Raw genomic sequence first — 18,190 nt, 5'->3', positions numbered from 1 at the left:
GTCTCCTTTATAGATCTTGGGTAGCACTTTTGCTGTGGGAAGCTTTGGATTCATGATAATCATTTTGGATTTTTCAAGGTCATTAAACAAAAACAAAATGTTCTTAATAATGGTTTTCAGGTCTCTTTGTATTTTATTAATTGGATCCCTTTTAGAAGTTATGAAGTTGTTTTCTGTAAAGACCGTTTGTACTTTATAGATGCAGTCACTTTTATCTATGATTACGGTAGCATTCCGTTTGTCGGCTTCTGTTGTTATTAAGTCATTGTTTTTTACTTTTTTCTTTGGATTGTGATGACTCAACAGAGACAGACTGTCATTTTGAAACTTTTAGCATAGTGACTTCGCCCTGTTTTTTTTTTTTTTTTTGTTTTTGTTTTGTTTTGTTTTTAAATATAACACACTGCATTTTTAGACTAAGTGGTCCACCACCTTGCCATAATCACTTAATGTTTCAGTGACAACTCATTTGTTCTCATTCTTTTCTTCATAAGGTTTTAACACATTTTTTTAGCATCAATTATGTAAATAACTTTAACCTTTTTTCACTGAAGATGGCTCAAGTGAGTTGAAACATGTTTGACTTTTATTACTCAATCTAATGATGGAGATGTGTTGTATTGAATAGGACGAGATATTAAATTTCCTTTGTAAAGTGAAAACCATCAATATGGAATGATTCTAATATCTTGTAATAGCTGCAGGTTGTCACCTGTACACAGGAAACACCCACATTTTTAGGAAGCAGTATAAAACAGTATTACAGAAACCACTTCAGGAAGCGGTATAAACCTACGTTACATTTCACACCAATTTGAAATTAGCTCATTATCTACATTTACTTGCCCGAAGCACCAGAATCATCATATGTGCTTAGTGTGTAATTGTTATCCTCATCCTCATTTTCAGAACTCATGTCTTCCGTAAGAACATCCATTATGGATTCGGTGTTGAAATTTCGTACACTTGAATTAGAGATGCTCAATATTCCAAGAATTACACAAACCTGCCTGCCTCTTGAACACACTCTCTTCCCTTCCACATGCACCGTACATACTTCCCTGCCCATTTCACAGCTGAGAGTCAATGATGATGCAGCCCCAGGTTATGTAAAAACGTGGCTGTGTTATCAATGCCTTGAAAGAAGGGCTCCTGACTTATGCTCATAACTAGTACATTTTATGCTTATAGAAGCATTCAACAGTATCCTAGTGAAGTCACAGCTCGCTAAAACCGCAGCTACTATTTGTTTAACTATAGTGAAACGTGTCCGCAGATTCCCTGAGCTCCGTCAGCAGCTATGAAGTAGCACGCCTGTAGTTTCTATGAGCGGCGTCTCCAAATGTGTTAAACGACTGTCCAAAAACTGATTTGAACCACCTTTGCTAATTTACAATAATGATAATAGTGATATGCTCTGAAGCGCTTTGTTGTGGAGTGATTAAAGGTACAGTACGAGCCTCAGTGAAACTGCCAGTCATTCCATGTGCCATATCTGGACGAGTGGAGGACATAACAGCTGCCTGACCAATAAAACACATCCGGAGATGCTGGTCTTAACTAGTCTGCTCTAAGCTTCCACATAGTGTACAGCACGTTGGCTTTTTATACAGCAAGAATTGATAGGTTTAGTGCGTTTCGTGTCTTCTGAAATACGTGTCGTAGATTTTTAAAGCACAGATCTGCTGGGAGGGTGAGGAGAAAGTTCCGCAGATAATTTTCTGAAGCCCGAGTGCCAATACATAGTGGATTTAAGAAAATTGGGTTAACTGGGAATTCAGTGCTAAACAGAAAGCAACTGCCGTAACTGCCAAAAAGTTAAGATATTCATGAAAGAGTTGAGTTATCTCCCTGAAAATCCTTAAGGGAACTGGCTCAGCAAAATGAGGTTTCATATTATACTGCATGTTGGGTGCCGAGAAAAATAAAATTTAAGCATTAAAAAGGTCACAGAAGTGTCAAGTTAAATCACTAGAGAGATACAGGCACAAAAAAATACTACTGCAATTTTCCTGAATTAGTGGAATTTTCTGATTAGGTGTGGTGTAAATTCTAAACATAACCAGTACTGGCCAGATGAGTATCCAAGAATAATTAAGGAATCTCCACTTCATGATCTTAAAACAGGAGTTTGCTGTGGAATTGGTGCTAAAAGAATCGTAGGACCAATTTTATTCCAAAACCACCATTAATTCTAACCAGTACATAGAATCAATACAGAACAAGATTTTTTCCCCTCAACTGACTAAACAGGAAAGGTAACTTGGATATTTGTAGCAAGATAAGTGTATACCGCTAGTCATTCGATGAATGCAGGGAGAAGTTTCCAGGGACAGAAAAATTAGTGCAAATTTATGGCTAGCCTGCACTACAAATTTAACACCTTGTAAATTTTATTTGTGGGGTAGATTGAAAGACAGTGAGCATAGAAGTTACCTGAGCACCATAGAAGATCTGAAAAATGTAATTCATGCAGAAATTTTGAAGATTCATTAGACTGACTTGCAGAAAGCGAACCAGAGTTTCACACACTAAAATGCTCATCTACAGGCTGAGCAAAAGAATTTTCGACACTTTCCATAACGGGGTAAGTTTTTTTTTAGGATAGGAAAACAATTAGAATGGAAGAATGGTGTGACAATGACCAAACTGTTGTTTACTGACACAGTTGCATGCTGCAAGGACGGCAACCCTCACAAGACATGCCCCATACTCACTTAAAGGTGACCTTTTATGGGAGAGAGAGAGGGGAGGGTGGGGGGGGGGGGAGGAGGGACTCAAATTATCCATAAAAATTAACTGGATCATAGTGCCATTTTCGTTCAGCTACAATTACTCAACAGGCTCTGCCAACAGGGGCAGAAGAATATTTTAGGGACTGGCCAAATCTTCCAGCCAAATGGCATACGTTAAAACAAAAGGCAGAGCTTGGAATATTTTATAACACATACACATACATACAGCAGGAAAACTAGCAAATATCTCATTTCACGTTCTCACAAGTTGTCAGACAAACTGAATATCTTTTAAAATGTGACACACATCTAGCAAATATGTCTTGCGCTGTTCTTAAACATATGAAAGCTGATTCTGACCTTTTTTGTTGCATCTGACTGATGAGGAACAGAGTCACATGTATACTGATCAGAGCCTGAAGCATCAAAAGACGTTGATCCAGTAGCATCAACGGATGATTCTTCAATGTCACCTTCATTATCATGTTGAGAATAAACCGACTTGACCTCATAAGTTAAATCATCCTTTGCTTGCTCACTGCTTGCTACTTTCTTTCCAGCTCCAAGAGTTTTTCCTTGATAAATTTCAGCAGTGATGCCATCATTTTTACTAACAATAGGGCTTTCCTTTTTTTCCTCTTCATGTGAAGACACCTATAAAAAATAAAATTGCAGCAAAACTCATTAATATCAATTACAAAACTTAAATGGAACATAGCACATAGAGTACAGCTAAAGCCCATTCAGTGGCATTAAGTAGTAGGTTGCTGTGGGTTTTTTTCTAGTTGCTTACTCGACACAGATTTTAATTCAGCCCAGTGATGAATGCTATAGGAACTGAAGATTCCACCTCTGGGGAATTCAGCCACCAAGTAAAAGAAAAGACCCCTAGGAGGAAAAATCGGCAAGTGTGTACTCATCAAATATGATATCAATAAAGTTACTGTTGTCATTGGATCACTTGTAATACGCCCTCAACTGTTGCTATTCTTCAGGTACTAGAGCCAACATTTTTCTTATAAGAGCTCCAAAACCTGCTATTTGAGGACATCAATTTGGACACTAAACTGTCTGCCACAGACTTTCACTCACTTCTGAAATGATCCAGTGCCCTGCAGTCATTCATGTAATTACAATGACTGACTGGATGGTGCCCACTGGGAAATGATCCAGGCACAAACATCTTGCTTCTGTTGCATCATATTTGGCAAGGAATACATCAATTGCAAGTCCTCATTTCCTGGTCAGAAACATCCATCTTGTTACGTCTGGTGCACAACACCTTATCAACTGCTCTTTGTTAAGTGTACAACCTGGAATGACCTTTATAGAGAGTTTCTCTTATAAACCCAGACCAAGCGCATGGTGTTTGCAATATGCGCTACAGCAGCTGCCTCAGCCCAAATTATGTTGCGTGTGGCCGCCCTGCTTTAAGCGAGTATACAAATTTATATGATATCTAACTTTATAAAAGATGGTGGAAGTGTCGCCCTTCAAAATGACGGACTTCAAAAACACCATCAGGATTTTCTGCACACCAATAGCAAGAGTCATGAATTTTCACACGACCCTTAAGATGAAACAAGGCGCCATTAAAAAAGAACACAAGCTGTGGGTCAAATAAATGATCATTCAATGATGCTAGATACCACTCACAATATCTCACTCTTGTGGATGGATCAGCAGGTTTTAAACAATGGGGCTGTGTAAACCTGTACGGTGTGTAACATCTTTCTAGCTCTGTGCAGAAGAAAACAAAACCCCCTACTTGTGCTAATGTTGTGAGTGATTTACTCAGTGACCATTCAAGATTTGCACCAATGTCATCTAGCTTTTCCTCTGTTGATGATTATGATGATGATGATGATGATGCTTGTTGTTTAAAGGGGCCTAACATCTACATCACTGACCGCTAATGGTATGAAGTGAGACAAAATCATACCTGCCAACTTTTAGAAATCAAAAATAGGAAGATTTTTTAATGCTTGGATTTTATTGCATATATTGCGCCATGATCTTGATGAAAAAGGCCTCCAGTTACAAAGCGAACTGACTATTAAATTTAAAATCTTGAACTAAGAAAACAAAAATTGTTACAAGAAAATGTAACAAACATGGAACAAAATGCATAATAGTTTCCTTTATTAGACTGTAACACAAAATGAAATTCAATTTTATAGGTATCTCTCAACACTTGGAGATAACGTTTGTTATGTTTTGTGGCGGTAATGTGAAGAGAAAATATCAGAAACTGTCACCGACACAGGTCTCTGATATACATTCAACTCGTTCAAATTATGAACAAAGAATGAACACAAATATGCTGAAATACGCGAAACTACCACATACAAAACAAATCAATATGTCTCATACATTAATCGCATACGACTTCAACAGGGAGAAAGGCACCTGCGTTGATGGGGTGAAAGTTCCCTTTGGGGATCATTGTAAATACCTAGGTATAAATATAAGGAAAGATCTTCATTGGGGTAATCACATAAATATGATTGTAAATAAAGGGTACAGATCTCTGCACATGGTTATGAGAGTATTTAGGGGTTGTAGTAAGGATGTAAAGGAGAGAGCATATTTGTCTCTGGTGAGACCTCAACTTGAGTATGGTTCCAGTGTATGGGACCCTTACCAGGATTACTTGATTCAGGAACTGGAAAAAATCCAAAGAAAAGCAGCTCAATTTGTTCTGGGCGATTACGGACAAAAGAGTAGTGTTACAAAAAATGTTACAAAGTTTGGGATGGGAAGACTTGGGAGAAAGGAGACGAGCTGCTCGACTAAGTGGTATGTTACAAGTGATGAAAATCATTTTTCGTCCGTATTGAAAGTTTCATAAACTGTATATAGGATAATATTTTTTGTTTATTTCCACCTATTCAATACATTACAAGATGTTGGCATTTACTTTAAAACATTATTCAGATGAGACATGTTTCGCCTCCTACTGTGAGGCATCCTCAGTCATTATCAAAAAACTTATTATTTTACCAGGCATCTGGTTAAAGATATTCAAAAATGTGTTTGATGATTATAAGAGAGGTAAGATTTACGTTTGTTATAAACATGTTCATGAAGTAACTAAAAATCTAATATATTGATAAAAACATATGTGGTTCTTTGTTGAATAGGACTTGTTTGATTGTACTATAGTAAAAGAAGGTGGCTTGAAGCCGTAGTCATTAATAGATGTCTAATACATAGTGGAAGGCATAAAATATCAGTTCTATGAGAATATACATTACATTCAATTGATACTAAAAACTAGTGGATTCATAGGTAGTACATGTAAAATGTCCTGTTCAATTGTGGTAACCACAATTGAACAGGACCTTCAAATTTTAAAAACAATAAAAAAAAGGTAGACTTATGACCAAATTCGAAAATTTATACATATTTTTGGACCAAAAATTCAATGCTAATAAGAATTTAAATGATCCAATAGACAATAGAAGCCCTTTATATGACCAAATAGTAACATTATTCAATAATGTAAACCTTCAGGAAAAAAAGTTTTTTAATATTTTCAAAACAGTATCAACAAACACCCCTACGTCAACAAATACATCATACCCCCCTCCCCCTCCCATCTTACGTAATTCCCTTCCACGCGCCATTCATAAACCAATAAATTATACAAGCCCCTCCGCTTCCCCTACTATTCACAACTCCCTCCCGTTCACGAATCACAAGCCTACAACTCCGCCCCCTCCTACCCATCCCCCTCTGGCCAGACGACATACGTACAACACAAGGAGTAAAAACCGTTAGTGACCATTATTATCCTAATAGCGCCTCACACAGCTTGTCAAATGGGCCTACAACGCCATAGGTAAGCACCAACATTTTCTCACTAACAACACTTAAACAAAACCTTCCCATGTTTTCTTTCATTCTCGTCAAAATTAACTACAGTTTTTTCTTCATTTCAGAACCAATCTATAACAACAATAATTCAACAGCCTCATCAAACTTCCATAATACTCTTCAATAGTATAAATTATTAAAATCAACGTTTCATAAAATATATTGTCATCGAAGAAGAACACAACAGCTCTCCAACCTTCACGTCAAAAAACCAAATCAACGTTGAGAATTTCCACCCATCATCATCTCTGCAACTTTCTTGATGACTTAATACAAATTAGGCCAACTATAAACATCTGGTGAACTTCTTGTCAACGCAATCTTGCCGAATAAATCTAAAATAACCTACGAACTGTTGACCAATAAATATCACGGACAAAAGCATGCCAACGTCAAGTAACTTTTATCAAACAATTGGAATGTTTTTCCTTCATATATTTTTTTTTTAATACTAAGCTTTATATTTTGACTAATATCTTTTTACCATATATTAGCAGTTATTGACCTATACTTTAAACTTTGACTATGGCTTTAAGCCATCAACTGTCATTTATAGTCACATGACGCCTTCATTTTTAAATGTACTGCTTATGAATCTACCAGTTTTTATGTATCAATTGATTGTATTATATATTCTCATTGCACTGATTTCATATGCCTTCCACTATGTATTAGACATCTATTAATGACTACGGCTTTAAGCCTTACAATCATACGACGTCCTAATCAACGAAGAACGACATATGTGTTTATCATTTTATTAGATCTTTAGTTATTTCATTGAACATTTTATATGTACTACCTATGAATCAACTAGTTTTTAGTATCAATTGAATGTAATGTATATTCTCATAGAACTGATATTTTATGCCTTCCACTATGTATTAGACATCTATTAATGACTACGGCTTCAAGCCACCTTCTTTTACTATAGTACAATCAAACAAGTCCTATTCAACAAAGAACCACATATGTTTTTATCAATATATTAGATTTTTAGTTACTTCATGAACATGTTTATAACAAACGTAAATCTTACCTCTCTTATAATCATCAAACACATTTTTGAATATCTTTAACCAGATGCCTGGTAAAATAATAAGTTTTTTGATAATGACTGAGGATGCCTCACAGTAGGAGGCGAAACATGTCTCATCTGAATAATGTTTTAAAGTAAATGCCAACATCTTGTAATGTATTGAATAGGTGGAAATAAACAAAAAATATTATCCTATATACAGTTTAAGTGGTATGTTCCGAGCTGTCAGTGGAGAGATGGCGTGGGAGGACATCAGTAGACGAATAAGTTTGGATGGTGTCTTTAAAAATAGGAAAGATCACAATATGAAGATAAAGTTGGAATTCAAGAGGACAAATTGGGGCAAATATTCGTTTATAGGAAGGGGAGTTAGGGATTGGAATAACTTACCAAGGGAAATGTTCAATAAATTTCCAATTTCTTTGCAATCATTTAAGAAAAGGCTAGGAAAACAACAGATAGGGAATCTGCCACCTAGACGACTGCCCTAAATGCAGATGAGTAGTAGTGATAGTGATATGGCAAGAAAAATCACGTGGCCTACAACTCCAATGAAACTACGCAATGAAACTATGTTAACAGTGTGCAAACAAGGAGCTCAAATCTTTCGTCCCGATGAACGGAGTCGCTAGCGCGCGCTAGCTTCTCTCACTTGTAGGACGACTGCCGTCCCGAATTCTCAGCTGTAAAACACACACGATGCTGTAGTGAGTGGTAAATACGATACAGGAAGGCGACGGATGATACACTTGCCAAATAAACACACTTGAAACGAGGTTGCGTGAATTACACAAGCACACAACAATTTATCCTAGGGGAAGAGTATTAACCGTACTCGAGTTTATATTGGTCAAAAATAGGAAGAAGTAATTATAAATCGAAAAATAGGAAGACATGTTGAAAAAACTGAAAGTTTCCGGGTAAATCGGAAGGGTTGGCAGGTATGCAAAATGTAATGACAATTTAAAAGTACAAAACCATCCACTGACCAGAATTCAAAACGTGATGATGAAGAGTGAATGGGTGAATATGAATTTAAAACAATCAGTGGATCCGAACTGCAATGCCCCACATTCCCAGGAACTATTGTAAATCAATAGTATTACTGACCAAGGGACTGCTTCTAAAGCACAATCCTGAATCGATGATGCTTGTTGTCTGAAGGGGTTAAAAATCCAGGTCATCAGCACCTCACAATCGTAATTATTGCTAGTAAAGTAGAACCATGGTATTTGTCATGTTGCGGTACTAATCAAAAGTAGCGTAGACTTGCAGTATTCCACACATTATGGTACTACTCACAGGTAATGTAATGTAATACACGCATGTAATGCAGACCAATGGTGTTTCTCACACTGTGGCGCCACTTACAGGCAACACAAACCTATGGTGTTCCTCACATAGTGACATACAGAACTGATATTTGATAATTGATATGTCATATAAAGGGAAGTATACAACAGAATAAACGGATAATTCCAAGAATATTCATGAAAGAGGGCCTTGACCAGAGGGGGGTCCATGGATGTACAGAAGAAAAGAAATGTTTCAACAAGTATTAAATTTAATTAACGACTATAATTAGTATGTGATTAACATGGAAAAATATTTCTTTCTAACAGTGATAACAACATTAAGAACAGTTGGAACTGAGATACATTAGGGAATGAAAATCTAACCTCACCGGGAGGAAAAATGTAATCAAACAATGGGTAATAACAAGTAATGATCAAAAAACTAGTACATCATTAAAGGAAATTACAATTTAAATTTTAACAAGAACAGAATAACAAGGCTATGTAACTGAAAATACGGAAGATCGATAAGTAGAGGAGTAACTTTTCCTTCTTCAAATATCAGAAAAATTGACAATTTTAATACTAACATATTCAAAAGAGAAATGTCACACCGTTTACATAAGTAGCCATGACACAACAGTCTAGCTAACTTGACCACGTGTAATACAGGTCTTCGAACTGTTCACCCCCCAAAAGGAATGGAGCTCACCAGGCTCAGCGCATCAGCACGACAGGCCAAGTCCAGAGTTCTATACTATGCCTTTTGGTCAAAGGCACAAATAGAAGATTAAGAAAAAGGGTTGGGGGGAGGGTATAATGACAATAAAGAAGACCAGAAAATTTTAGTAGTCCATGGATTAAGTCCCCAGGATCATCTAGCACTTCGGAAAAGGCCACAATGTAGATTAAAACTTTATAAGAAAAAACTGAACTGGGAAGAACCAGCTTACCCAGAAAGTTGAAAGGTCTCTCCCTCTAACTGGGTCATTGATGAAACTTCAGGTGGAATGAAGTAGAGAGACGTCATGCAGGCGGAGTCGAAGTAGGTTCATGGCCGAAAATTTATAGTCGGCAGAGTGTGACGTAAACAGACATGACGGTAGGGGTGAGAGAGGAAAGAGACTGAAAAGTTGAAGAATGTAGAAGAAGTTGAAGATGCGTTTAGCGTAAGTAGAAGTGTAGATATCCAGGGAAGAAGGTGACGTTAGAAATGTTTGCCATGGTATATTGGTGATGGAAGGTAAGAGAACATTACAATATCCGCCACCCGTAGAGGAAAAAATCTTCATTTTCGATGGACTATAAAATCTTTTTTTTTTTTTTTTTTCAGATATGTATTATCTTGTGAGAGTTGTTCTTTCCAAGGTAGAAGAGCGCATGGTGGAGAAAAGAAGTATGGAGTTATGCAGCAGTAGGTAGTCCCACGTTGGCGCCCTACGCAGGAGAACAAGTTGCAGAAGATGTAATACCCCGAGTTGATGAAGCTCCCACAAGTAAACAGAAGGTGTCAGTGTGTGGCATGGCTACAACGTAAATAAACTAGCGCAGAATTTGTGCAACAAGAAGATAATACACAAAAGAGAGAACTGAGGAAGGAAAGGGGGGGAAAAAAAAGGTGGGGAAGCAAAGAGTTTGGAGTACTCCAAAAAGAAAAGGATAAGGTATATATATTATTTACATAATCATTTGAAGAAGGAGACAATCTAAGACTCCCTTACAAATTAATGGGAGGATCAGTGGTAAGGAGTCAGCACGAGACTGGAACCACGTTAATAAGCAAGATTTGGGAGGGGGAGAGATTCAAAGTGATTTATGAAATTTCTTTAACTGATCCACATGGGAGCGTCTGGTATCACAAGGATCAGAGACTCCTTGAAGAAGATGATTTACTGGAGATGAAAAGGAGATAATCCTATAGGCCCAATCCATGAATGACAAAATTTAGCAGAGATTTGTTGCAAAGAGGAACTGGCAGCATGATTACGCAAAAGAACCAAATCACATACTTTAAATTTAACGGGGGTATGCTTTTCATTATGAGTGGACTTACGTGCCTGCCATGCACGACACAATTGCTGTAAAGCGGACATCCATAGATGTTTAGCGTTATTACTGGGGGGGGGGGAATCAAAAAGCAATGAAGGAAGATCCTATGAGAGAGAGGGGATAGCAATGCACAGCCTAAGAAAATTTCAGCAGCGGGATGGCTCGTAGCAGAATTAATGCTGGAATTAAAGGCAAGAGCAAAGGATGATAGTTCTGTATCCTAATCATTTTGCTGGTCGGAATGAAAAATAGATAATAAACTTTCAGGTTACGATGCTAACGCTCGACGGCGTATTAAAAAAATGTCTTTATCCCGAGGTAAAAACACGTATCATAGAAGATTTTAGAGGTGAAGACAGTAGCATTATCCGAGACCAAATATCTTGGAATGCCAATTACAGGGAATAATTGCTCTTGCAAAAGGGTAATAAGTAGAGGTTAAATGTCTTAACCCCTCGCGGGCGACGGTCATTTCTGGCCGCAGATGGCAAAGAAATTTTAAAAATTAAAATGCATGCAAAATTTTGGGAAATTTGCTAAAACCATGAAAATATGCCTGTATATACCACATACCTTGTTTAGGAGTAGAGATCCAAGTGTGAAGCGGTTTGAGGGCAAAATAAAGATCGTGAAATCATTTTTTCATTGGAAGAACGGCACAAGGCACACTCCACTTTATGATGTGACAGTGGTTAATTTGAAGTACACTGTAGTCTGCTATTATGAAATTATATGTACAAAAAACTACTTTCAAAGATATTTTGGTTTAATTCGTAGTCTTTGTCCATCAAAAGGTGAAAAAATCTGTCAGAAAATAGTCATAGCAGTTGAACCATGCTGTATACAAATAATACCCTGAATTTGTAAGTGTCAAGGTGATGGATTCTCAAAACTCCAATAAAAGCCTTTGTGTCACGCAATGTTGGGTGATGCCAAATACTCATTCTGCTTTTTTTTTTTTTTTTTTTTTTTTTTTTTTTTTTTTTTTTTTTTTTTTTTTGTCCCCATGTAATTTAGTTTCACTGAGAATATCATCAAATATTTCATCAAAAAATAGTGAAAATAGTCTACAGGGGGCGTATCGGTATCAAAGTGTGATGGTAATACTGGCCCTTGGTCAATATTACGAACGGGAATATTTGTTGGCCCAGGGTTGTTATTACTCACATCCGTCCAGTCGTCCGCTCTGTCGCTGTGTCAGCTTCACTTGTATCGTCGTGGCACTCAGACGAGCTTGAGAAAGAGATTTTCATCCTCAGACTCACATTCACCAAAATCAGACACTTCTTCGATCGTATCATCCAATATTGACACTATGTATCACTCATCTCTTTTCGCAATGGCATTTTACCGGAAAACCACAAAAATACATAAGAAGTATGCACATAAGAAAACTGCGTCACGCAACGTAGGTATTACATAACAACCACAAACAGGAGAACAAACTCAGCAAGATACTGCGGGGATTTCCCTCACCGGAAGAAATGAGTGAATCTGAGCATATTTGGGTACCTCCTCGGCTAATAAACCTGTGATCCTTTGTAATTAGGGTCGGACAATGCTTGAAAAACTTGGGAGCAATAAGGATCAGTGAGTTGATGATCCTTACAAGAAGTAAAAGACAAAAGAAATTGGACAAAAGAAGAGATGACACTAACGTTAGGGACTAGATTTGTAGAAGAAGAGGCATTCACCTGAGAATCAGAACTAGCGGAATTTAAATAAAAAGGGCGTGAATGAGCATCAGCTACAGGGCTGTCATTGCCAGGAACAAAAGAAACACAAATTTTTATCTAGATAGTTGCAGAAGCCAACGTCCAGTACGACCGATCTTAAGCGCATTGTGTAGTAACCATGATAGTGCTTGGTTGTCAGCCTTTAACAATAAATTCCTTATGCTCTAGGTAGTCAGACAAATGCTCAAGAGTAAGAAGAAGAGTTAATGCTTCTCATTCAAATGTCGAATAATTACGCTTAGTGGTTGACAAAAGGCAACTGAAATATGCAACAGGCAGAGGTACTACATTTTTAACCTGATGTAAAATTCCAGCAACAGTAATATCAGCGGCATCAGTATATACCAAGAATGGCAGAGAGAAATGTGGTAACTGGAGAATAGGAACATTGACCTATAAAGATCTTAATTGATCATATGCATTTTGTTGGGCCTCAGACCAATGAAATTTAACGCCTTTGCATTTTAGAACATTTAAAGGCTCAGTGATTTGGGAGAATTTGGGAATAAATTTATTGTAAAAGGTAACTATTCCCAGAAATGAACATAATTGCTTTAGATTCTTAGGACGAGCAATCTGATGAATAGCAGCCGTACATTCGGAGTCTACTGAAATACCTTCTCCAGATATGATATGACCAAGGAACTTAACAGAAGTTCTAGCCAAAAAATTTTAGAAGGGTTTACAGTGAGGTTAGCAGTGCGCAAACGAGTCAAAACTTCACTGAGTTGCTGGATGTGGGATTCAAAATCAGGACTCTAAATTAAAAGATCAATATACAGATAAGCAAATTTAAATTTTATATCAGCAAACAAATGATCAACCACGCGTTGCATGATTTGGGAGCCTAAATTAAGGTCAAAGGGCACCTTAGTAAATTGGAATAAACCAGTAGGTGAACTGAAAGCAGTTAACTTACGACTAGCTGCATCAAAAGATATTTGACGAAATGCAGAGTTAAAATACAGAACAGAAAAATACTTTGCGTTATCAAAGTGGTGGAATGCATTTTGAAGCTTAGGGACTGGGTATGCATCATAGATAATTTTACAGTTCAACTTACGGTAATCCACTACCAGACGTGGGGAACCATCTGGTTTATCTATGATAAATGCAGGAGAAGCATAATTTGATGTTGATGGTTCAATAGTACGGTCTGCCAACAATTTATCAATGAGTTGGTGCATAGTCTTTAAACGAAGAGGATTTAAATGGTATGGGGGGGAACGAACCGGAATAGAATCAGTAAGTTCAAGAATTATTGTCGTCAAGATAGAAACCAAACCAATGCCCACCACAATAGTGCAGGTCTATATGCCTACTAGTTCAGCGGATGATGAAGATGGATAGTGACATTCTGCGAGTCGGAGCGTGGAATGTTAGAAGTTTGAATCGTTGTGGTAGGTTAGAGAATCTGAAAAGGGAGATGGATAGGCTAAAGTTAGATGTAGTTGGTACAAGTGAAGTACGTTGGCAGGAAGAACAAGATTTTTGGTCAAGCGACTACCGAATTATCAACACAAAATCAAACAGAGGAAATGCAGGAGTTGGTTTAATAATGAATAAGAAAATAGGGCAGCGGGTAAGCTACTACGACCAGAATAGTGAAAGAATTATTGTCGTCAAGATAGACACCAAACCAATGCCCACCACAATAGTGCAGGTCTATATGCCCACTAGTTCAGCGGATGATGAAGAAATCGAAAGAATATATGAGGAGATAGAAGATTTAATACAATATGTAAAAGGTGATGAGAATCTAAATGTGATGGAAGACTGGAATGCAGTGGTAGGCCAAGGAAGAGAAGGTAGTACAGTAGGAGAATTTGGATTGGGACAAAGGAACGAAAGAGGACGTCGGCTGGTTGAATTCTGCACTGATCACAATTTAGTCCTTGCCAATACTTGGTTCAAACACCACAAACGACGGCTGTATACGTGGACGAGACATGGAGACACTGGAAAGTATCAAATATACTTCATTATGATTAGGCAGAGATTCAGAAACCAGGTGTTGGATTGCAAAACTTTCCCAGGAGCAGACGTGGACTCTGACCACAACTCGTAGGTCATGAAATGCCATCTGAAGTTAAAGAAATTGAAGAAAGGAAAGAATGCAAAAAGATGGGATCTAGACAAGTTGAAAGAAAAGAGTGTGAGGGATTGTTTCAAGGAACATATTGCACAAGGACTAAATGAAAAGGCTGAAGGAAACACTATAGAGGAAGAGTGGAGAGTCATGAAAAATGAAGTCAGGAGGGCTGCTGAAGAAATGTTAGGAAGGAAGAAAAGATCAACTAAGAATCAGTAGATAACTCAGGAGATACTAGACCTGATTGATGAATGACAAAAATACAAGAATGCTAGAAATGAAGAGGGCAGAAAAGAATACAGGCGATTAAAGAATGAAGTGGATAGAAAGTGCAAGGTAGCTAAGGAAGAATGGCTGAAGGAGAAGTGCAAGGATGTCGAAGGCTGTATGGTCCTGGGAAAGGTAGATGCTGCATACAGGAAAATCAAGGAAACCATTGGAGAAAGGAAATCTAGGTGCATGAATATCAAGAGCTCAGATGGAAAGCCACTTCTAGGGAAAGATGACAAAGTAGAAAGATGGCAGGAGCATATCCAACAGTTGTATCAAGGTAAAGATGTAGATAATTTGGTTCTGGAACATGAAGAGGCTGTTAATGCTGATGAAATGGGAGACCCAATTTTGAGGTCAGAGTCTGAGAGAGCTGTAAGTGACCTCAATAGGAACAAGGCACCTGGAATTGATGACATTCCCTCTGAATTACTGACTGCCTTAGGAGAAACCAGCATGGCAAGGTTATTTCATTTAGTGTGCAAGATGTATGAGACAGGAGAAGTCCCAACCGATTTTCCTGAGATGATCTCCTCCCTTTCCACGTCTCTCCTCCTCTCCTTTTCTTCCTTCTTCTTCTCATCTTGCCTTGTCATCTCGCCACCCTCAGCGCTCTCGTTTGCGTCCATCTCCTTTAGCTTCGCCACTGAGTGCACTCTAACCCATCGCCCGTTTGTCACCTCCAACCTCAGTCCTCTTATTCGGGCCTTTAGCCCCTGGTTCCTCGCTCTCCATAAGTGCCTATTCAAGATCCTCCTATTTTCACTTCCTTCTCTTCCCATGTCTCCTTTCACCCCCATTTTCAGTCCCTGTAAATTCTTACTGTTACCTAACACAATTTCTGCCATTACGGTTGAGAAAAATTTAACCCTAATTGGCCTCCGACCTTTGATTTTACCAGCTCTCTCTACATCGTCTATGTCTATCTCACTAAAGTTTATCTTCATTGTATCACGTATAACTTCCACCACCTTAGATATCAGTTCAATCTTGCTCTCCCTCGCCCCTTCCTCAACTCCATATATAAATATGGCTTTCTTCAATCTCTCCTGCCTGTACCCCTCCGCTTCTTTCTTCATCTTCATCACCTCCTCTTTCAGATGTTTCACTTCCCCTCTCAATAACTCGATTTCTTTCTCATTATTGTCCACTCTCCTACTCGATTCCTCCGTCTTCGTTTCAAGCCATTTCTTCATGTTCCCTATCTCCTTCCTCTGCTCCTCTATCAAGTCCTTTATTTCCTGCACCTTATCCCATTGACACTTTTCCTGCATAACTTCACTTACAACCACCCTGAGTGCGGCCAAATCCTCCGTACTATATTTTCCACTGGTATTTGGGCCTGGGTTTACTTCCACCCCCCCCAATAACCAGTAGCACCGCTATCACTGTCACTACCAGCACCGCTTCACTCATTTTTAATCCGTCCGTACTTATCACTAATCCATTCCTGGTCTCCTTCTTCTGCCTTGCCTGCCATTTCCCAATAGCGGCCCGGTACTGTTCAATGCCGACCATGTTTACAGCACGCACTTCACTACGCAACCTCTCTCCTCGACCGCTCGAGCTAGACAGTCTTGCCTAAGCCACGGACGAAGGAGGTCGCAGTGAGCTGTGGGTCCCGGGAGGGGGAGTGGAGTTCGAGAGTGTGGAGTGCTGGAAGGTCGCCGAGAAGTGGGCCGATAATGATTGGCATAGAGCAGTACAGAGTGACGATAGGAAGATGGCAGAGGAGAATGAAGAAAGAAGAAAAGAAGCCAGGTGGGTGTAAAATGGATATGGAGAGGAAAGGAGAACTATTGTTATCGGCAGCAGTGATTATAATTTTATTATGTATTGGGGGGGTCGAGTTGAACCCAGGCCCGTCATCTGGTAGAAATGAGGATAGGGAAAATATGGATGCAATCAAAAGAGCTGTAAGAGAGGTGTTGACAGAAGTTTGCCCTTTTGGGCAAATAAAAGAGATGATTGAAGAACAAACCAGTAAGATTGAAGAAATGGAAGTATGGATAAGAGAAAAAACGGACGACATAGTTGCACAGGCGAGAAATAACACCGAGGAAGTGGTAGCATTAAGGGAAAAAGTAGGAAGACTTGAAGAGGAGAATTGCAAGTTGAAAGCAGAAGTGGAAGCAAATACTTTATACAGAAGGAAGAAGTGCTTGTTTATTTATGGAGTGCCTGAGGACTCGAGAGAAGGCAAAGTACTTACTACTTATAAAGTAGTGGACCTTATACAGGGGAAAATGAAAATAAATTTTAGTGAAGTAGATATTGACGATGTGCAGAGAGTGGGGAGAACTAGAGGCAACAGGCCTATAAAGCTACAATTGTTTTCAACACAAGATACTGGCTGTAAAACAGGGGCTGAGGGCAACTATTAGAGGTCAAAATCTAGTGGTGTCAGACAGAAGCTGGAAGAGGATCTGGTCTGCGGATAGATTGATGGAGTTAGAGAAGTCAAGACAGGCCGAAGAAAAAGAGGGTAGTGCAGCGATTAGTGGAGAGGATAGGCAAAATACCAGAAGTAACAGTGTACCGTGTGAAGAGAGGCAGGGAGAAATGCCAAGTGCTAACGGCAAGGAAAGAGCAGTGGACGGAAAGCAGTCGAGAGGCTGAAGAACAAATGGGTGATGGGGGCAAGAAGAGTGAGCAGCAAGAAGCTGAGAGAGCCGAGTGTAGTGGTGTAGCAAGGCAAGATCAGGGTAAAAAAGTAAGGTCAGTGTTAACCCGGGAGATTTTCGAGCAGAATCAGAGTTTTAGCGGAGGGAGGAATAGAAGCTTAAGGGACATGTGGAGAGTTGCGCAAAGTAATGAGGGTATTGTAACAAGAAGCAAAAAAACAATAATATAGCGAGTAAGTAAATAATGTAGTGTTGAGGAATGAGTGTTTGGTATTTGTAGGTGAAGATGAAGTGATATTTTGAAGGTTGTGATGATGTATGAGTGTATGGTATTTGTAGATGGAGATTTATTTGATGGTAGACGAGTGTGTGCTAGGGCTGAAATGTGGTGTTGGAAGTAGAGGTGGTATATGTTGAAATGTGGTGTTGGAAAGGTATGGAGGAGTGAGGGTGTGCTCATGAGTAAGTTGT

General features: G+C 38.7%; 1 protein-coding gene across 1 annotated transcript in view; it reads right to left on the bottom strand.

Moving 5' to 3' along the window:
* Bruce (BIR repeat containing ubiquitin-conjugating enzyme) overlaps positions 1 to 18,190 on the bottom strand; it is a 1,406,664-nt gene that overhangs the window by 994,785 nt on the left and 393,689 nt on the right. Inside the window, exon 22 of the mRNA XM_068225988.1 lies at positions 3,096 to 3,389. Within this exon, the coding sequence (XP_068082089.1) occupies positions 3,096 to 3,389 (294 nt within the window). The remainder of the gene's footprint in view (positions 1 to 3,095; positions 3,390 to 18,190) is intronic.

This window comes from Anabrus simplex, chromosome 2, assembly GCF_040414725.1.
Source record: "Anabrus simplex isolate iqAnaSimp1 chromosome 2, ASM4041472v1, whole genome shotgun sequence".
In the NCBI taxonomy this organism is placed as follows: domain Eukaryota; kingdom Metazoa; phylum Arthropoda; class Insecta; order Orthoptera; family Tettigoniidae; genus Anabrus; species Anabrus simplex.
Note: the sequence above shows the minus strand (reverse complement) of the source record. Positions and strands in the feature narration are given on the sequence as shown.